This window comes from Acomys minous (assembly GCF_964271855.1).
Source record: "Acomys minous genome assembly, chromosome: 14".
NCBI classification, from domain to species: domain Eukaryota; kingdom Metazoa; phylum Chordata; class Mammalia; order Rodentia; family Muridae; genus Acomys; species Acomys minous.
In genome coordinates, this window is record NC_140496.1 from 60,564,719 (window position 1) to 60,587,537 (window position 22,819).

The 22,819-nt window shown below is 38.5% G+C and overlaps 1 protein-coding gene across 3 annotated transcripts in view; it reads left to right on the top strand.

The window, feature by feature from the left end:
• The window catches only part of TRIM33 (tripartite motif containing 33), an 89,398-nt gene that overhangs the window by 25,329 nt on the left and 41,250 nt on the right, over positions 1 to 22,819 (top strand). For all 3 annotated transcript variants that reach the window (XM_084757942.1, XM_084757941.1, XM_084757940.1), the window contains exons 2-4: positions 11,524 to 11,642; positions 12,004 to 12,148; positions 12,472 to 12,604. In XM_084757942.1, coding sequence (XP_084614068.1) covers positions 11,524 to 11,642; positions 12,004 to 12,148; positions 12,472 to 12,604 — 397 coding nt within the window. The remainder of the gene's footprint in view (positions 1 to 11,523; positions 11,643 to 12,003; positions 12,149 to 12,471; positions 12,605 to 22,819) is intronic.

Genomic DNA, 22,819 nt, shown 5'->3' on the forward strand with positions numbered 1-22,819 from the left:
GATCATAACTTACTGCAGTTGTCTTTGTTATCAGTGATGTAAACTTTCCATTACTCTGTGTGTGCATGTGTGTGCATGTGTGTGTATATATGTGTGTATGTGTGTGTGTGTGTATACACATATGTGGAAGACAGAGGACTACTGACTCTTGGGGAGTTGGTTTTCTCCTCCTACCCTGTGGATCATGGGAATGGAATTCAGGCCTTTGGGCTTGTTGGCAAGTACCTTCACGTTCTGAGCCATCTTGCTAGTTCTTGAACAGTTTTTATATAGTTGCCGACCGTCTGTATGTTTTGAGTATCCAGATCACTTTTCCATGCCGTTTGTTCTGATTGGGACTGACTACATGCTGGGCTAGTGCTCTTGTTATTGAACTACATCCTCTTCTATCTTCCTTTCTTTCTTTCTTCTTTTCTTTCCTTCTTTCTTTTTTTAAAGATTTATTTATTAGGTTTTTCCTGCACGTACATATGCTCACCAGAAGAAGGCACCAGATCTCACTATAGATGGCTATGAGCCATCATGTGGTTGCTGGGAATTGAACTCAGGGCCTTTAGAAGAGCAGCCAGTGCTCTTAACCTGTGAGCCATCTCTCCAGCCCCCCATCTTCATCCTTTATTTGCCCATTTTTAGCACTACTACTGGTGCTTGCTGTTGTTTTACTTATATATTCTTAGTTTCATTCCTAGTGAGATGATTAATTTGTAGATATTTTTCCCAATCTGAAGATAGTTTGTTTACTTTGTTTTGTTAATTACATACATAAAGTTTTATTTTCCTGGTTTTGTTGGCTTTGCTTTTGAGTCTTCTATAGTTATGTTTTGTAATTTGACCTTCCTGGATAAGTTGCTTCTGTTGCTGTTCTGTTTGTTTTAATATCTTTCAGATTTTAAAATGTAGAAATTATTTATTTCATTCTTGCAGGGCTTTTTTCTTTTTATTGAATTTCTTTAAGAAATTCTTATAGCTGCTGCCACCACAATAGTCTCCCCCACCTTTTTTGATTTTAAAACAACTCCCTCCTTGCCTCCTTTTCTCCCATCTCCATTTTTTTAAAGCTAGGTTTTCTTTCGTTTTGTCTATTAGTTATGCCTCAGTAGGAATGTTCCAGTCTCTTCAGCTTGTTCAGCTTGGTTTCCATCAAGTTACTGCAGTTCTTTAAATGGGATATATGTGTTCTTTGCTTATTCATGAGTATGACTCCCTTTACAGGATCAAGCTGATGCATGACTTTGTAGTTCTTGGTCAGTAGTAAGCCAGCAGACCATAATAGACATGATACTCTTTTTTTCATTTGCCCTATAGTGACTACATTTTCAAATTAAATGTCCTAGCCCAAGACCAACAGATCCTCACTGTTCGCTGCTCAGCTAGTACAAGTGGGCTTAGAATAGGTCTCTCTTGATCTTTTCATAACTGACTCTTAGTACAGAATTCAGATGACCTTCTAAGCAGTCAGTGAATAAGTGACTACATTGGATCCTGGAAACCATTAGACTCCCCAGTTCTGTACAAGTCAATACCTCCTTCCTGCATAACGAGGGAAAAATCTAGTTGTATGTAAATTTACATATGCAGGTATATTTGTGTGTATACAGAAAAAAGCCCTGTGCCCTGTGATTGCATTGTTAGGCTCAGGATTTCCATACTTTGGAATTGAATTTGTTTTGTTTTGTTGAGACAGTTTATTAGCCCTGTTTGTTTTGGAACTCGCTTTGTAGAGCAGACTGGCCTCAAACTCACAAAGATCCACCTGCCCCTGCCTCCCGAATGCTGGGATGGGATTGAATATTTTAAGAGCTATGTTGAAATTTCTGATTATGAGATATAATTTCTGTTTGCTTTAGTAAAAACAAGATCACTCACTCAAGTCATTTTAAAAATAAACATTAATATTCTTCTACAGTTTCATACATATATAATGTTATTTCTGTAGAATTTCCCCCTTAATCTGTATCCCCAGTTCTGGTAGACACCTCACCAAATCCTCTTCCTACTTAAAAGTAATTCTTAGGTTAGTAGCTGAAATAAACATTTTACTCTTGGTTTGGTTTGGGTTTGCTTTTGCATTGAGATAAGAATATTCACTGAAAGCCCAGGCTCGCCTTAACTCACAGCAGTCTTCCTGCCTCACTCTCTAATATTTTTTTTAAAAAAATATGAGCTCTAGATAGTAGTGAGCCACCATATAGGTGCTGGGAATTGAGCCTGGGTCCTGTGGAAGAGCAGCCAGTGCTCTTAACAACTGAACCATCTTGGTAGCTATCTCATGGCATTCTTGAGGTCATGACACATTGTAGGAGTCAGTTCTCCTCTTCCCAACATGTGAATTCCTAGTGTTCAGAATAATGTTTTGTTGACTGTACTGTAAAAAACATAGCTGACAGACTATAATTATCTTAATTATTTGTATGACTATTTGAAAAGCATATTAATTTTTTTACACAGGTTTCTGCCATGTTGAAAAAACTTGTACCTTATTTTAAATGATGTTGGATATTACTACTAATATATTGCTATATTTGATAACAATTTAAAGTTGATTCATTTTTTGATTATATAAATTTAAAAAATTTAAAGATGTATAGATTCTTAAGAATATATGAAACTAAGAATGTCAGTAATTATTTACTATAATACATACTTAATAATTTGCTAATATGTTTCATTATTTTTGATACCAGAATTGGGTTTAATATGATCATGTGTGCACATATATGACCATAAATTATAATTTTAGTAGATATTTTTAATCATAGTGCTAAAACTGATTTGTGAAAGTTTGCTGGATATTTATGACCATAATCTAAATATATGTCACTATATGGTATTATTTTAGGGGTTGAGCCAATTTACAAATTATTTCCTGTATTACATCTTCAATTTTTTTCTTTAAATTTATTTTATATGTAGGAGTATTTATCTACATGTATGTCTGTACCATGTGTATACAGTGCATTCAGAGGCCAGAAGATGTCATCAAATCTTCATCATCTCTCTAGCCCCTCTCCCAATCTGATTTCACCTCTATCCAGTAATGTTTTTTTAATTGGACTTTCTTGGCTACTCTGTCCTTTTACTTAATTGCCAATTGTTTTGGCATTTTTTTTTAACATTTCTCATCTCCAGCTTTCCATATTCTTGTTAAAATTTGTTTACTATTATCTCTATCTTCTGGTGCTTTGCAGGGGGCGATTGAACACAAGGCTTACAAGTGCACGAGGAATACTTTACCACGGAGCTATAGCCCTAGCCCTTATCTGGATTATTTAATTTAGACTTTCTCCAATTAATTGTACAGGACACTCTCATTGCCTGGACTGGCCTCATTGAGGTAGTTTATGGGCCATAGCTGTTAATTCTGTCAACTTCTTCATTCAACTGAAAACATTTGTTTTGTTTTTTTTAATCCTTACATATTTTCTGAGGGAGGGGATTGTTTATTATTGAAAGATGTGAATGTACTTAAAGATACCAGAAGGAAAACCTAGGGCTGAATAAAAAAGTTGTTAGGTCATGCAAAAAACTGATTTATATGTGTGTGTGTGTGTGTGTGTGTGTGTGTGTGTGTGTGTGTGTGTATTATTTAAAAGTAAATTGTAGTGATGAGAAGCAATAGAATTTATAATAATTCCACTAATTATAAGTGACTGATGGAAAAGTAGTTTGTTTCAGTTATGTGTTTATATACTTCAGTTGGAGAGCAGCTCTCTGCACCTCAACTCCTAGATGTGTAAATACTGACATATTCAAGGGTACTGTGTCTGTTTAAGCTGCGACCTAACCTAAGTTCTTATGCACACTAGGTAAGCTTTCTGCCACAAGCTACATCCTCATTCAGCCTGAGCCTTCTGCCTTTTACTTCTTTTAGGTTTGACTTGATTATATCCTAGTGGTTCAGCTGAGAATCAAGTTAAACAGTATTTATCCAAAACCTTGTTATATTTTGACTAAAAAAACCTTTCCCTTATTTTGAATAGTTGTGTAGTTTTCCATGAAAATTAACCAGCAAACCCTGGTTTTCCTTTCTATTTCCCCACCAAACTACCATCATGCTTGGCTTTTTTAAGTATGTGCTGGGGATCAGGTTCTCAAGCACTTTACTGATTGAATACACTCTCTAGCCCCTATTGCAGTCATTTAAGTCCACTTGATTCTTCTGCATTTTTCCCTTTATTTTATTTTTTTAAAGATTCTTATTTGAAGTGGATGGGTGTTTTGTCTGTGCCACATATGCATGATGTGCCTGCACAGGCCATAACTGGGAATTAAATGACCTGGAACTGGGATTGCAGATGGTTGTAAAATGCCATGTGGGTGAGTGAACATAGGTCTTACTGGAGAGCAGCCAGTGCTTTTAATCTCTAGCCTTAAACACAGTTCTTTTAAATTTAACCAGAAGGCTGGGCGTTGTGGTGCACTCCTTTTTATTTTTTTATTTTTTAAATTTAATTTTATTAATTTATTCATATTACATCCCAGTGGTTATCCCCTCCCCTGCATCCTCCCAATCCTCCCTCCCTCCCATTTTCCCCTTATTCCCCTCCCCTATGACTGTTCCTGAGGGGGATTTCCTCCCCCTGTATATGCTCATAGGGTATCAAGTCTCTTCTTGGTAGCCTGCTATCCTTCCTCTGAGTGCCACCAGGTCTCCCCATCCAGGGGACGTGGTCAAATATGAGGCACCAGAGTACGTGTGAAAGTCAAACCCCACTCTACACTCAACTGTGGAGAATGTCCTGTCCATTGGCTAGATCTGGGTAGGGGCACACTCCTTTTTAATCCCAGCACTTGGGAGGCAGAGGCAGGTGGATCGCTGTAAGTTCGAGGCCAGCCTGGTCTACAAAGTGAGTCTAAGACAGCCAAGGCTACACAGAGAAACCCTGTCTCAAAACCAAAACCAAAACCAAAACCAAACAAGCAAACAAACAAAAAACTAAATTTAACTAGATACTTTATTATTAAATATTTATTTTACTTTTAAAATTATAAGCATGTATCTGTGGATATGTGCATGTGTATGCAGATGTCTGAGGAGGCCAAAGGCATTGGATTCCCCAGAACTAGTTACAGAGGTTTTGAGCCACCTGATATAGGTGCTGGCAACCAAATTTGGGTCCTTTGTAAGAGCAGCAAGTGTCTTAACCACTGATCCATCTCTTCAGCCCCTTAATTTAATTTTCAAAAACACTTATTTAGGTTTATGTGTTAGTGTGTGTTTGTACATGTACATAGATAGATAGATAGGTGCCTGCCCTACAGAAGCCACAGTAGGGCACTGGATCTCTGGAGCTGGAGTTACAGGCAGTTAGTTGTGAGCACCCTGGGAACCAGACTCTGGTCCTTTGCAGAGTTCTGTCCTTTCCAAAAGCAGCAAGTGCTTTTAACCTTTAATTAGGTAAAATACTTTTTATTGTGTCCGTCTGTCCGTCCGTCCATCCATCCACTCTGTTTTGAGGCAGTCTCTCTCTATGTAGTTCTGTCAGTTCTGGTGCTTACTATGCAGACCAGGCTGACTTTGAACTCAGAGACCGTCTTTCCTCCGCCTGCCAGCTGCAGGTGTTAAAGGAGTGTGTCACCATTCCCACCAATTTACTTTTCACATTTAATTTTTATTTTATGTGTATGAGTATTTTGCCTGCATATGTATATGTAAGTACATGTTTCCCTGTGCCTCTTTTCATATATCAGTAGTTTTGGTCAACCCTTTCCCACCTCTTCTGTCCCATGTCTCTTCTTCCTATCCCTGTTTAAATCTTTCATTCCTAGTAGTCTCACTTCACTTCTGTTTTCACTGCATATGTGTTTTACAATTATTGCCCAGCCACCTTATCCCCTCTTCTCCCGTGGCCTTATGTTTAGTTACCTGGTCTTTATATACACTTCTCTATAAACACACATGGACATGTTACTTGAATTACTTTTCATAATTTATAATTAACTCATCATTTCATCAATTTAATTTAAAACTTAATGTGTTATGTTTAAATATGCTATAAGATTTAGAAGCTAAGATCTGCATATAGGAGAGAACGTGCATACTATCTTTCTGATCCTAGGCTACCTCAGTTAATATATCTTCCATTTTCCTGCAGGTCTAATAATTACTTTTTCATTGTGGCTTAGTAAAATTCCATTGTGATATGAACTACACTTGCACTACCTGTTTATCAGTCAGTTCCATTTTTGGCTTGCTCTAAATAGGGCAGCAATAAATAAAGCTGTATAAGCATCTCTGTGGTAGGATATGGACTCCTTTGGGACATGCCCAGGAGTGATACAGCTGGATTGTATGATAGTTGTAATAGTAGTTTTAATTTTTCTGAGATGTTTTCATACTGATTTCTGTGGCGGCTGTACTTTCTGACACTCTCACCAACAGTGAATAGTTTCCGTTCCTCGAATTTGTCCAAGTTTTTGTTGTTCTTTTTTCAAGATGGTTCCCATTCTTTCTGACTCAGGTGAGTTGGAATCTCAAGGTAGTTTTATTTTGTATTTCCCTACCCTTGCCCCAGTCTAAGTATTTAACAGTTTAAGAGCATGTGCTAGAGAAACTCATATCTTAATTTTAGAAATTTGTGTACCTCTGACCCATTTTTATTGTATTTCCAAATGTCTTTGAGTAAGTTTTCTGGTCTCTGACTCTATTTCTTCACCTTTAAAATGGGGGGCAGTAATTGAAAGTACTTAGGTAAAATAGACTTAAGTAAAACTAATCACATACATTTTACAATAAAACCGTATACTGTTGAAATGTGGTGGTGCAGTCCTTTAATCCCAGAACTCAGGAGGCAGAGGCTCGTGGATTTCTTGTGAACTTACAAAGTGAGTTGCAGTCCAGCCAAGGCTGCATAGTGAGAACCTGTCTCAAAAAAGGAAAAGGGTGGAGAGATGGCTCAGCAGTTAGGAGCATTGTCTGCTCTTCATGGGATCTGGGTTCCATTCATAGCTTCCACAAGGTGACTAACAATTGGCTGTAACTCACAGACATGCATGCAGACAAAACACTCATAGGTATAAAATAAAAAATAAATCTGAAAAGAAAACAGAACAAAACAAAGAAAGCACAGAAAGCCCTTGTATTAATGAAAGTTTAAACATGACTTGGCTATTATTAACACCTGTTTCAATCATAGCCCCAATTTTCAAATAGGCAAGTTAGACTGTTGAATGAGGGAAAGTGCTGTGTAGAACACTGCTGAACTGGGCTCAGAGCACCAGACAGACAGGAGTGCTCAGTGCTGCTGCTGCTGATTTTTGTTTTTGTGTATCAAGCTAAGGGGAAAAATGGCACCAACAGAGATCCTTGGAATTCTTGCCCATACTTTAGAATAGTTATTCTCAAAGTATGGACTGAGGTCCTCAGAGCTGTAGGTTTGGTGTGACATCCAACTGTTCCATTAACCTCTGAGAGTAATTATGGGTGAGCTGGCTTGTACAGGTTGACTTTCCAGCAGCTAGGCTATTTTAGGTCATTCAATCTTTAGGTCCTCAGTTAATGTGTTAAAACAAGAGTTCTGTTCTGTTCTGTTCGTCCCCCTTCCCTCTTCCTTGATGCGGAAATAGTCTTAGCTTGGCACTGATAAGAAAGGGAATATCTTTTTCAAAGTTGTTGTGATCTTACAAGTGTTCATTCATATAGTATGAAATGAACATGCTTTCAGAAGTTTAAGCCTATACAGCATTGTTAAGCTTTCAAATGCTAAGCCTTTTAAGTATAAGATTGTCAAAAGCTGGGTGCTCTGGCACACGCCTTTAATCCCAACACTCAGGGGGACAGAGGCAGGTGGATTTCTGTGAGTTTGAGGCCAGTCTGGTCTACAGAGAGAGTCCAGGACAGCCAAGGCTGTCACAAAAACCAAAGAACAACAACAAAACACGCTTAGTAAATATAAACGAACAAACTTGATTTTTACTGATAGTACTACACAAAGTTATGTGGCATTTCCCCAGTTACATAAACTTCATTATCACTCAAACTAAGAATATAAAGGACATTTTATAAAGAATATAAAGAGTATTCTCAGCCAGGCTTATTTTATTTCCCCACTTTCTATTTTAAAATCTTAAGTTTTGAGGTGGAATATGTCTATGTCTGAAACAAATGCAATAAATAGAATTTAAGTAGGGACCAAGGTTAAAAGATGGGTAGGGCTAGGTAACCATTTTTTAAAAAAATATTTTTCATAATCTCTAGCTTGTAGTTACTTTTGAAAATGCTGACACCAGTAATTCCATCGTGTGTGTGTGTGTGTGTGTGTGTGTGTGTGTGTGTGTGTGTGTGTGTGTGTTTAACAGAGTATGTTTGTCTCCTGGGAAATAATCTTTTAGAACAGCAGTTCTCTTTCTCTCTCTCTTTCTTTCTTTCTTTCTTTCTTTCTTTCTTTCTTTCTTTCTTTCTTTCTTTGGGTGGGGTCTTTTGAGACAGGGTTTCTCTGTAGCCCTGGCTGTCCTGCATTCACTTTGTAGTCTAGGCTGGCCTTGAACTCACAGCCATCCATTTGCCTCTGCCTCCCGAGTGCTGGGATTAAAGACGTGCACCACTACTGCCCAGAACAGCAGTTCTCAACCTGTATGTTGCAACCCTTTTTGGGGTGGGGGGTTCAAATGACCCTTTCACATTGGAAAACACAGATATTTATATTATTCATAACAGCAAAATTAAAGGGATGCAGATTAGGAAGGCTGAGAACCACTGTTTTTTAGAATGAGACAGAGAGACAAATTAATTATGTTGCTTAGGCTGACTGTTGTTTAACTCTCAAACTAAAGAGATTGTCATGCATCAACCTCTTGAGAAGCTTTCCACCATGCCTGGCTAGAATGGGAAGTTTTATTTACATTTTTATTTTCTGTCAGAATGATTGTATAGATTCTGTGGTTTGTGTACTATGTAATTCTTGGGGACTTTGTTATACCTCAGTTTTACATGTGGGGTTTCCTAGAATTGTGTGTTATAAACCATAAACATACAGTAATTTTAGCCTTTATTGGATTATTGTTGATTATTAATAGTTAATATTGATTTATAATTTTAGTGTAATGAGCGGTTACTCTTTAACCAGCTTTATATCAAAATAACCACACAGAGAGACTGGGATATATTTAATTAGCCTAGAGCACAGTACTGAGTAGTAATTCCTCCACCCTAACCCTCCATGCTAGTGTAGTTTCCTCCCTTTCTGTCTTCTCATATTATACTTGCTCTTTACTCATCTCTTAGGTCTGGTTCATTTCTCCTAGTGTCTCCTGGTCTTCTCCACGGTTCAGTCCTGTCCTTCCAGCTCTCTCTCCTTCCCTCACCAGCCCAGAATGTCCCACCCTATTCTGTTATTGCTCAGCGTTGGCTAGTTGGTTTTTATTGGCAATACAGAAAAATGATGACAGGTTTATACAAACTTGAGACAGGAGATACTTAGACTAAACATCACAGTGCAATGTCCGGATTGAAACCAGAGAGTGAGGCAGAGAAATCAGCATTTGAATGAACAGGGGTAAACTGTACTTAGTCCACAAGAGCATTATACCAGCAGATTATATTTGTTTTGATTTGTTTATTTGGTGATAGGGTCTTGCTGTGTAGTCCAGACTGGCCTTGAATTTAGGATCATTCTGTCTCTCAGGTTTTAGGATTAGCAACATCTGCCATTGTGTTCAGCATAAGTAATGTATGTCATTTATTTTATTTTTACAACTCTTGTTTTATTAAAGTTACTTTTATTTTTAAATTATGAATATGTGTTTTTTCTATGTGTGGGTATGTGTATATGAGTGCAGGTGCTCTTGGAAGCTAGAGGCATTGGGTTGCCCTTGGAACTGGAGTTACAGGCAGTTGTGAATTACCCGACACGGGAGCTGGAGTCATACAAAGGTTCTCCGGAACTATAATTTGTGTACATACTTGCTGAGTCATCTCTTCAGCCCTTATGTGTCATTTGTGCTGTATGTGCACCTTCAGTTCCACAGTTGACATGTCAGTAGTTTGCTTTATTGACTTCTGTGTTTTTAATTTCCTTAGCTTCCATACATTACCTCAGCAGTTTATCCTGTTGAATAGATAGTAAAACATGAATAGGCAAAAGCATGGGTGTTCTCCCACAGTTGCATATTAAGTACCAAACTAAAATTTATAGAATGCTTATTCATTTTCTTCTTTGCTACAATAAAATCACCCAAGTGTAGGCTTCAAACTTTTTCAAAACTACTTTATTTGGGGTTCTGTAATGTTTATACCTCTCTTCCAACCTACCTACCCTAGATAAGAGAGAAAAGAGGTTAATAGGAACAGAAGGAGACCTTTGTAGGCTCAGTTCCTTGGAGCAATTCCACTCCTTGTTGTCAGGATTTCAGCAGACCTGTTAAACAGCACACCAGCAATTTAGCAAAGGTAACTGCAGCGGCTGGAACCTCGAAGTGTTCTTTGGAGCAGATTTTTTCTAGGAGCATCTCAAAGCAGAGCAGTGAATAGCTAAACAATAAGAAGCAATGCCAAAAGCAAAAGCCAAAAAAGCCAAGCCTCTTATTTTGGAACACACACAACCACACACCACACACACACACACACACACACACACACACACACACACACGACACTTGTCCTCTTGTAGTGGACAGACATCCCCTATTCTCTCACAAGTCTGTTTCCAGTGGAAAAACACTGCACACTCCCACACAAGTCTGTTTTATATCCCACACTTGTGATCAAACCAAAAAGAAGGTTACATCCACTACACCCAAGAATTTGTTGAGTTAGAACACATACACCTTTTACTCTTAAAGTTCTGGAGGTAGGAAGTATGAATTCAGTTTCACAGAGCTAAGGGCAATGTTGACAGGGCTGATTCCACAGGCTTTGGGAAGAATCCATTTATCTTCATAGCTTTTAGTGGCCACCTTCCTTGGCACATCACTCCTATTCTGCATCTGAGTGTGGAGAAATGATTCAGTGGTTAAGAATGTTTGCTTCTCTTCCAGAGAACCCAAGTTTAGTTCCCTGCATTCTCCCAAGCCGTGTGGCCTGTAACTCTAGCTCCAAACATCCACCACTCTTTGTTTCTTCCTTGGGTATCTGCACGTACACACTAATCTTCATCTGCCTCACTCTTAAGGGTCCCTCTGAATAATTTAGAAATAATTCTATCTTAAGCACCACGAAGACATCTCCTTCCTCCCACCCCCTATTTGAGACAGGGTCTCACTTTGCCGGCCTGGCTGTCCTGGAACTCACTATGCTGAGCAGGATGGCCTTCAACACAACAGAGATCTGCCTGCCTCTGCCTCTGCCTCCCAAGTGCCAGGATTAAAGGAGTGCTTCTTTACTGCCAAGCAGCAGTCTCTTTTATGCATTCATAGGCTTTGAAGATTAGGATTTTTTTAGGGCTGTTAGTCAGTTTTATTCTCATGTTTTTGGTCTTTTCTGTGGTTTCCTTCCATATGGGTTTTATGGAGAATTTCCTTCTTTTCCTTTTGAAAAGCATTAACCCATTCCCCTCTCTCTCTGTGTCTCTCTCTCTTTTTTTTAAGTTGGTGTAATACGATGTCCAGTATGTCGTCAAGAATGCAGACAGATAGATCTTGTGGATAATTATTTTGTGAAAGACACATCTGAAGCTCCCAGCAGTTCTGATGAGAAATCAGAACAGGTATGAACCTCAGTTTTTCTGTACTCCTATATATTTTCCTTGTTGTCAAATGTAAATTGTAAGAAAAACATGTAATTAAGTAATTTAGGCATTTCTGCTATAGTTCTGTCATTAGAAATAAAGGATAACTCTTCCACACTCTTAAACTTGGTGGAATAAAATAGTTATTATTTTAAAAGTTAAGTTTTATATAGGCTTTTATATTCTGAATATTAGATTTTTTGTCTATCTAAATGTTTTATTGATAAATAAATAATAAATTGATAACAGGATGGTTTTTTGCTTTGTAAATTGAATTGGTGTTTTTGAGAGCAAGTTACTTTGGCACATGTAATGTAGATTAGTATTTATTTCTCTTTAGGTATGTACTAGTTGTGAAGACAATGCAAGTGCAGTTGGTTTTTGTGTAGAGTGTGGAGAGTGGCTATGTAAGACATGTATTGAAGCACATCAAAGAGTAAAGTTCACTAAAGATCATCTGATCAGGAAAAAAGAAGATGTCTCAGGTATGATACATATAGTTGCTGTTTTTTAAAAAAGTGTGTGTGTGCTCAAGCCACAGTGCTTATTTGTGGAAGTCAGAGGACAACTTGCAGGAGTTGGTTTTCTCCACCATTTGAGTCCTAGGGATCAAATTTAGGTCATCAGGCTTGGCAGCATATGTCTGTATCTCTGAGCTGTCTTGCCTGTCCCTATACACATATTTAACCTTTTGAGTCCAAAATAGCATATTCTACCTATTTATGATCTTTGAATACTAGTACTTAGAAAATAGAGGAAAATTAGTAAAAAATCTTATTGTTTAAAATTTTTTTTTATTTTGTTACAGAGTCTGTTGGAGCATCGGGTCAACGCCCTGTGTTTTGTCCTGTACATAAGCAAGAGCAATTGAAACTGTTCTGTGAGACATGCGATAGACTGACATGTAGAGACTGTCAGCTATTGGAGCACAAAGAACATAGGTACAGAAGTCATAATCGCTTACTGAAAAATACTAGAAATAGTCCTGATAAATTTGCTCTTAAACAAAGATTGTTCCTATAATTTTGTTTTATAGTATTTAAACCCACATTTTATTACTTGAAAAGCAGTATGTTTGATAAAATGTTTTCTATGTTCATATCTTATATTTGTTATGGCACATCATTAATGTGGGTTCGGCTTTATAAGATTGTAGTTATCTTACTTCATTGTTCACTAGGCTGTGGTGGTTCAAATAATGCATTTTCCCAAATGTAATGTATTTAGTCTGGAGGCTATAATATGCAAAGGCAGTATTTGTATGGAGGTCATTATTCTCATGTATATGACTGGTACCGTGTTTTAATACCTAAGCACAATATCCTGCCTTCATAGGAAAACTATAAACAAGTTAACATTACTTAGTATAGTACTGTTTAACATAATTTTTATTAACTATATTTTAACTGAATCAGCAAAACTCATGTCTGTTTCATCTAAATTGTTTTAGAATTATACTAGAAGTTTTAGTTGGGCATGTGAGTGGTTTTACAAGCTTTCTCACTTTCCATTGCATCTGTTTATTACAAATAATAGGTGGTGTGACCCATCCACACACTAGAGTTAAGAGGTTTTTAAAGAGTAGATTTTCAGAATGGATGAAAGTAAGTTTTCGTAGTCTTCTGTCAAGAAAGGATAGTAGATGAGTTTCTATTCCAGACCCTAGCTAACCTGTATTTTCTGCCCAGCCTTTCTGTTTTTAGTGAGGTCTTGCTGAGTTACCCAAGTTGCTTCCCAGCTTATGCTCTTCCTGTCTCTCTCAGACTCCCAAGCAGCTGGGATAATAGGAATGTGCAACGGAGCCTGGAGTCAGTGTTTCTCTTAACGTATTGTTGCCTTCACTGAATTTAGTGAGTTCCCTGGATGTCACTGTCTACTTGCTAACGGTTATTCTATTTTATGTTGGGCACTTTTCTCAATGTCAGATGCTCATTTAGTTTCTGAAGTATTAAGGTGCTGGTGCTGTGAATGATTCAAAGGTGGAAGAACCTGCTCTCAGGAAGCTTTAGCAATCTGTACACACGGTAGAGCATGGTTAACCCAACCAGTGTTTATGCTTTAAATCTCTTTATATGTTCAGTAAGAGAACTCTCACTGTTACAGAACATTTTCTAAATCCCACCCCTGCAAACAGGGCAGGGGTGTGTAGCCTTTGCTGTCCTGGACTCTTTGTAGACAAGGTTGGCCTTGAACTCACAGAGACCCGCCTGCCTCTGCTTTTCTGAGTGCTGGGATTAAAGGCATGCACCACCACACCTGACTCTATTTGTATTATTTTTAATGTGTGTGTGTGTGTGGGGGGGGTCGCATTGATAGACTACCAAAGAAAGCCCCAGACTTTATTATCACCTCTTGAAAGTTTTTCTTTTTAATCATCGTTAGCCTTCAATCTACTGAGATTAATATTATCCTCTATTGTCTCCCCAAGAGAGTACTACATTTTCAGGTATCCTTCGTCATGTATTCCCTTAAGATTCATCATGAGTCTAGTCTCTTCTTTTCTTTGTCACTGATCTGGTGTGCCATCAGTGGATTGTGTCCTCAGCCTCTTCCTCCACCCTTTTCCAGGTCCTTTCCACTACAGTTAGACCATGCTTCCCTGGTGGTCTTAACTGGTGGCTCTTGTTTATATTCTATTATTAGACCTTAGGAAATAGTTCCTTGTTGTTTAGGACAGTCTTTCTTTCTCCTCCCTCAGATCTCCAGATTTCAAAATCATGCCACCATCTATCTATAACCAGTTATTATTGCTGTTCTTAAAAGCTTTCAGGTCATTCCTTTATCTCTTTAAAGATTTTAGTTTTTAACTCATGGTTAACTGTAGAATACTGTTATCTTAATGTTTGGCAATTGTAATAAACAGTAGTTTGTTCTAAAACCCCCGTTAGTCTTTATAAGGGTTTCTTTCTTTCTTACTTTCTTTCCATTTTTTGAGAAAGGTCAGGAAAAAATAAACATAGCTCAGGATGGCCTGGAAGTCACTGTATACCCTCTGTGATGTTCTATGTGACATTAAGAGATTAAAATCTTATACTCTGTAAGACACCACAAATAGAAGTTGCAGGCCTGAAAGCTGCTCTGGATGAGTTCATAAGAGATGGGCCAATTTGAAGAACCAGGACCTCAAAATATTATAGTGTTCACAAGCCCTGTGGACTTGGGCTGCACTACATTTTAGAACAGGACTTTAAAAATCTTAAAACATAAATGTTTTTATAAAGACTTGAGCTTTAAGCAGATACATAATAGATTGATGAAAATACTGTCTGTTCTTGACCAAAACAGTATTATGTAGCACACTACAATATTTTTATAGAAACATTTTAAGTTGCATAAATAATTGAGAGACTCTTGCTTTATCTTTTAAACTGAAGACCCTACCTCTCTGTCTTGTATATGTGGTATGTGTATGCATATGCATGCATGTGTGTAAGTGCATGTGTTTGTGTAGGCCAGAGGTCAGTGTCAGCTATCTTCCTTGATCACTTTCTGCCTTATGTTTTGAGATAAGTCCTCTACTGCACTTCAAGCTGACAGAGAGGCTAGACTAGCTGGCCAGCAAGCCCCAAGCATCTTCCTGTCTCTCTACCGCCTGAGCTGCAGGGAGTGGGCATCTGAACTCAGGTCCTCAGGCTTGCACAGCAAGTGCTTCACCAATGGAGCCGCCTCCCCGTCCCTTTCTCTTTAATTGGAATATTTCCTTCTGTTACATGTCTGAGCATACTGTTTATCTTTTGTGATACTAATTATTGAAACTAGGGCCTTATACACACTAAACATGCATTTTAGCATTGAACGACACATCTCTAGCCTTGGCGTTTGTTTTTTATTTCCCTCTTTTTGTTTTGTTCTCGAGTTATTTTTTCCTTGTTAGGTTTATACATCATTTTTCATTACTTTTATGTTTACTTTTGGCCCTTAGAGCTGTATTTCTTTATTCTTTTGTCTTGATGGCTTTAGGTATAATATGTAACTCTACCGACTTAATGTCTATTTAAGTATTTTTAGTATTTCTCACTTTACACAATTAGTACCTTTACAGAATTAAATCACTTGCCTTATTGCATATTATTGTCTTACGTACAATTACTTAATTTTTAAAAATGTGTAAATGTGTGTGCCACAGAGGACAGTTTTGTGGAAGCAGTTCTCTTCTACTTTACATGAGATGTGGGTAAATGAACTCATGTCTCACTTGTGAAGCAAGTGCCTTCCTTTACCTAGTGAAGAGCACTGAAAAGAAAGCTGTCTTGTGGCCTGGGGAGATAGCTAGTTCAGTAAGTCTTATCTGTGTAAGCATGAGCACCTTAGTGTCACAGTAACAGTACCAAGCAGGTGGCACATGCTTGAAGTCCAGAGGTGAGGAAGAAGAGGCAGCAGGTGGATCTATGGAGGCTGATCAGCCATTTTAGCCTCATCTCTGAGTTTCAGACCAGAAAGAAATCCTGTTTCAAAACCAAAGGTGGATGGCTCACCTTTACATGAGCTCTGTGCATTGAACTCTGCACATTAGGCTACTGTAGCAAGTGCCTCTGATTGCTCAGCCATCTCACTGGCCCTCTGACAGCATTTCTTTTTCGTGTGTTTTTTGTTTCTCTTTTTGTTTTTTGTGACAGGGTTTCTCTGACTATCCAGGACTCACTTTGTAGACCAGGCTGGCCTTGAACTCACTGAGACTATCTACCTCTGTCTCCCAAGTGCTGGGATTAAAGGCATGTGCTGCCATGCCTGGCCCTCACAGCATTTCTTAAGAATCTACTGGCAATGACTCCTTTTAGCTTCTGTTTATATAAAAATCCTTAATTTAGAGACGTGTATTTTAAGGTTCTGAATTGACTTTTTTTCCTTTCAGCACTTACAATATATCAATACTTTTCATTGAAATCACATGGCCTTTCTCTGTTTTGTTTTTGTTTTTTTTTTTCTTCCCAACTTTCCCTCTTTTCGATATTTCTCTTGACAGCCATACCCACACACACACACACCATCTCCCTGAGGGTTTCCTTTGTGTGGCTTTGGCTGTCCTGGACTCACTTTGTAGACCAGGCTGGCCTCAAAACTTACAGAGATCATCCTGCCTCTGCTTTCCTGAGTGCCAGGATTACGGGTGCACGCCATTGCACCCAGCTTTTGACATCTTTTTTTATGGTATGTATTTCAGTTCATTTTGTGTGAGATTCACTTAGCTTTTATCTGTAAATTGATGTGTGTGTGTGTGTGTGTGTGTGTTTCGTTGTTTTTAAAAAATATTTTATTAATACTACATCTCAATTGTTAACCTATCCCTTGTATCCTCCCATTCCTCCCTCCCTCCCGCTTTCCCCCTACTCCCCTCCCCTATGACTGTGACTGAGGGGGACCTCCTCCCCCTGTATATGCTCATAGGGTATCAAGTCTCTTCTTAGTGGCCTGCTATCCTTCTCTGAGTGCCACCAGGTCTCCCCATCAAGGGGACATGGTCAAAAATGGGGCACCAGAGTTCGTGTGAAAGTCAAACCCCACTCTCCACTCAACTGTGGAGAATGTCCTGTCCATGGGCTAGATCTGGGTAGGGGTTTGAAGTTTACAGCCTGTATTGTCCCTGGCTGGTGCCATAGTTTGAGCAGGACCCCTGGGCCCAGATCCGCCCATCATAGTGTTCTTTTTGTAGGTTTCTAGGACCCTCTGGATCCTTCTATTTCCCCATTCTCCCTCCCCATGCTTCTCTCACCTAAAGTCCCAATTGTTGTTGTTTTTGTTTTGTTTTATTAAATCAAATGTAGCTTCTCTCCAGCTACTCAGGAGTGCTAAGATTTCTGCCTGTTCTAGTTGATCTCTAGATCATTTTTTATACTGTGTCCCATTTTTTTATAGTATTGAATATAGAGGAAAGGGGATGTAGCTAAGTAGTAGGAGTGCCTGCTTAGCATATACAAAGCCTTGGGATTGATCCCCAGAAAACTCCCAGGAAAAAAATTAATTAGATTGTCTTTAGACTCTTTTTTTGGGGGGGGGGGCCTATGAACAATTCCTGAATATAATTATTGTCTCTCTTTTTTTTTTTTTTTGGTTTTTCGAGACAGGGTCTCTCTGTAGCCTTGGCTGTCCTGGACTCACTTTGTCGACCAGGCTGGCCTCGAACTCACAGTGATCCGCCCGCCTCTGCCTCCCGAGTGCTGGGATTAAAGGCATGCGCCATCACGCCCGGCTTATTGTCTCTTATTTTTCTCTTGTTTTATAGTTTTTAGTGACTGGACTAGTATAATATTGGCTATTCCATCATGCTTTAAAAAGGAATTATCTTTGTTTAACCTTAACGGTTTTTCACACCCTATTGCAATTTTGTGTTATTTAGAATTTATTTAGCTACTTAAAATATTGCGTGTGTGTACATTATATATATATATATATATATATATATATATATATATATATATATACACACATACATATATTAAAGTATAATGTAGTATAAAGGTCACTTGAGTAGAACTTCGTAAGTGAAACTTCTCTACAAAATCTTTCTACATAAATAGTTTTTTTTGGTATTTAGTTGACTTTGAAAGGAATTTTGCACAGATATGGCTGATATTTATAGTCCTAGATATGTATTAGAAGTACTTATAGTGATTTTAGAAAAGATACCAGACCTACATTGTTAAAACAAACAACAGTAACAATAAAAAGTATTGATCCTAGTCCAGACTGATTAAGAATCTTATGGCAAGAGGTGCTTTTAACCTCTAGCCATCTCTCCATCCTTTGAGTCTATGATTGTTTTACTTTTCTGTACGTTTCATTTTTGTTTGGCATCATTGTCTAGTCCATAAAAAAGTTATCTTTGTTGTAAATGTCACCGTCTACTTCATTAATTGTGTCCCTTAACCGTTTCTGTGGGTTCTGCCCAAGAGACCTCATTATAGTTCCCAATACCTTTGTTGTTACAGTTCTAATCACAGTCCTTGTCAATACAGAAAAGGCTCTTGAGGTCTCAGTCTGTTTTTCCACTAGTTCATCCGCTATGTTGCAAATTTAGCCAGTTTCCAAGATAAAACTCATTCAGTCTGTTCACTTCGCTTGTCTCAGTGTGCGACCCAAGTGAAGAACCTAACTCATGCCACAGTGTCGGAAACCTCTCTCATAAGGTCTTTGTGTGCAAGTCTTCTTGCTGTTGAAGATTTGAGCTGTTAAATTGTAATACTAAATCATTTCAGGTTACTGTGGAAATGCTTCGGGTGGTAAAGTGCTTGTCATGCAAGCATGAGGATTTGAGTTCCATCTCTAGCATCCATATAAAGAGCCAGGTGTGGTATTGCACACTTAAAATCCCCTGCTGGGTAGCGGGAAGCAGTTGGATCCCTCGGGCTTGCTGACCAGCTGCCATATCCTAGTCAGTGAGCCCTGGGTCCCAGTGAGAAGGAGCTCCTGAAGCATAACACCCAGTGTTGACCTCTTGTCTCAAACACGTGAACATGGACACACACAAAATAAAAAATTACAATGGCTGGAGAGATGGCTCAGAAGTTAAGATTACTGACTCCTTTCCCAGAGGTACTAGGTTCAGTTGGTGGCACATACATGGTGGTTCACAACCAGCTGTACCTCCAGTTCTGGGGGATGGGTGGGGTGTGTCTTTAGATCTCCAGGTACACTGGTTCATAGACATTTGGGTAATCAAAACACCTATACATATTTTTAAAAATAAAATAATTACAGAGAATACTGACAAGCTATAAATCCTATTGCTTTAAGTCCTTTTTTGCATTTTGGCCAATGTAGTTTTTTAGAACATTCTGATAAAGATAAGTATGATCATTTTATATTTTACTGAAAAGAACTAGGACATAGAGTCATCTAGCTGTTGGCTATGAGCCATAATAATGATATCTAAAGTCACATTAATATGATAAAATGCTTTGTCTAAAATATGGAAGCTAAGCACTAAGAAAGAAGTTCAGCGAGAGAGAACACAGTCCCTGAAAAGCTAGTAAATTCTCAAGACAGAATAGTTGTTATGGTCTATAGATGAAGAAATACTTAGATACAGTAACCTAAGGGAACAGATAAAAATTGGCTGAAGTAGATAAAAGTTGATGGTAGGATCATTGTTGAAATTGAGTTTTGAGTGTACGTTTAAAGTATGTAAGCTGAGTGGTGGTGCACACCTTTAACCCCTGCTCAAGAGTTAGAGGCAGACGGGTGACTGAGTTACAAGGTGAGTCCCTGTCTCAAAAACCATGCCCCTACCCTCCCCAAAAAACCCTACAAAAACCAAACCATCACCACCACCAAAACAAAAAATAGCAGAATTATGTATTTAACAATGGGATAGCTGAAGAAAAATGAGGCATTAGTACAAAGGTCTCCCTTTATATTCATCTTGGATGCAAATTGAGGTGAGTTTAGTCATCAAAATATAGCAACGATTATATAAAAATATTACATTGTACTCATTTGGCAAGCTGAATAGTAGAGTTCAGGATCCTAATGTGCAGTCAAAAGACTGAAGTTACAATTAAGTAATTCTCAGTCTTTTTCAATGTATTATATGTGCAGATGTTTTGCCTGCGTCTATGACTGTACATCACTGTGTGATAGAGGAGGCCAGAAGAGATGACTGGTGGATCTCCAGGAACTGGAGTTACAGACAGTGAGCTGCCATATGGGTGCTTTGAATTCAACCTGGGTCATCTGGAAGAGCAGCCAGTGCTCGTAGCCACAGGGCTTCTCTGTGTAACAGCCCTAACTGACCTGGAACTCACTCTGTCGACGAGGCTGGCCCCAAACTTAGAGACCCATTTGTCTCTGCCTCCTCAGTGCTGATGTGCACCACCACCACCACCACTACCATTGCCATCACCTGGCCTGATTCTCAGTCTTAAGAAAAATAATCTTGCTTCCTGCCTCCCTGTCTGCACCCCTGCATCCATCTCTCCCTCCCTCTTGCTTGAGAGTACAGAGTCTCACTATTTATCCCTGGCTGTCCTGGAACTTACTGCCTAGACCAGGCTGGCCTTGAATTCACAAAGATCCACCTAGCTCCACCACTGGAGCACTGGGAATAAAGGGATATTCATCAATTGTTCACCAATTATTTACCCATGAGCACCATATTTTCAAACATTGTGTAGCAAGTTGCAAAAATAAAATCTATTTTTTCAAGGACAAAGACTACTGATGAGTTCTGATTAAACTAAATGGTTATTCATTATTAATGTGTACTACACTAGGTAAAAGCACAGGAAGTTATTAAACCATTCTAAACTAAGTCCTGCGCGTACACATTTTTTCCTTAGGACGTTTTGATATGCTGGAAATATTTTTTAAGATTAAAGTCCATGTTAATAGTAACTAAAGGGCCCGTGAGATAGATGGCTTAGCAGAAAGGCTCTTGCTGCCAAGCTAAGGACCTGAGTTCAGTCCTTGGAGCCCACATGATGGAAAGAGAACAAACTTCTACAAGTAGCTTCTGACCTCCACATGTGCCCTGTGATGGTATGCGAACATGTGTGTTACATATACACTGTCTAAATGTGTATAAGAAATGTTTATTTAAAAAAAAAGAATCACTTAATGAAGATTCAAATCTGAAATTACTTTTCAATAGTAATCAAAATTAATAATCTGTCTATTGGTTCTTCTTTCTTCCCACTTCTGTTGTTGCAGTTTTAATTAGCTAAAAATTGGGTTGGCTTGATATAGCCCACTAAGAGTGTTTGCTATGCAAACCGTGTAGAACCTGAGTTCAGATCCAACACTCATATAAACGCTCACTTGTGCCTTGATGACCAAAGTTTGCAGGTCAAGTCAGCTTAACCCAAATGGGGGAACCTGAGGCTCATCAAGATGTTGTCAAGGGAATAAAGCAGAGAGGGACAGAGGGAACACCGGGGCTCTTCATTGGCGGTGTGTATGCATTTAGTGACACATACATAGCTCATACACGTGCACACTTTATCATCTATTCTGTAAGCGATCTAATTACAACTATGCTCATACTATTAAGCATTTCCAGCTCCTGTTAGTGTTTTTTGTTCTAATCATGCACTTGAAATTGATTCAGGTAACTGACATGGTGGAGCTCACCTTTAATCCCAACACCATTTCCAATGCTGGATCAGGAGGATAATTAACGAGGCCATTTTGGGCTGCATAGCAAGAACCTGGTTTTCCTTCTTTTTTTTTTTTTTTTTTCTTGTTTGGTTTTTACTTGACCATCAGTACCTTGATAATTTATCATTACTTTTGAATCCAATACCAGCAAAGCATCCAGGACATTTTATCTGGCATTTTCCTACTCTGCTTCATCCTGAAAATGTCAAATAGTTTCAAAATGATGTGCTTTGAGTTTTTGTGTTTCAGTGGATCTCTTTCCTTCTTTCTAACTTTGGCTTCCTGGAAAGTTTATTCATTCCTCAGCATATACTTAATTTTTGCAGAAAGAAATGTGCACAAAAACATAAGGAATATATCAATATTGTTCAGTGAAAACACTGGTTTTTGTCTTCTGCCCAGATTAGGATATATTAAAAGATTTTTCTCTTTCTGTTTGTTTATTTACTTGTAATAGTCCACTTTCTCCAGCTTGTTCTGTCCGTGCACTTGCCATTGGGGTTTCTACTGGAGCTTAATACCTGCAAGGAGCTACACCCTGAAGAAACCTGATTCCACCTTTCCCAGAAACTGTTAGCTATCCATGGCTCCTCAGTATTTATTTACCTACTGTGTTTTTTTGTTTTGTTTTGTTTTTTTGAGAGTTTCACCTTGTCCTTGAACTCATAGTCCTGCTCCTTCCTCCTCAGTGCTGGGGAAGACATGTGCTACAATGCCTGCCAGATTTTTGTTTTGGTCTTTTAAAGACAGGATCTCAGACTGGAGAGATAGCTCAGCTGTTAGAAGCACAGAGGACTTAGGCTAGTTTCCCAGGGCCAGCATGGTTGTTCACTTCAGTTCTAGGGGATCTGACGTTCTCTTTTGACTGCTGCCTTTACCAGGCATGATATGATATATATACATACCTGCCAGTGAAACAGTCATACACAAAAGATAAAAAAATTTTCCAAAGACCTCACTGTTTCCTAGTCTGTCTTAGCCTCCTGGGTAGCTGAGACTCTAGACATATTACAGCATCCCATCTACATTAAATAAAATGCATTTTATGCTGTCTAGTTAAATTT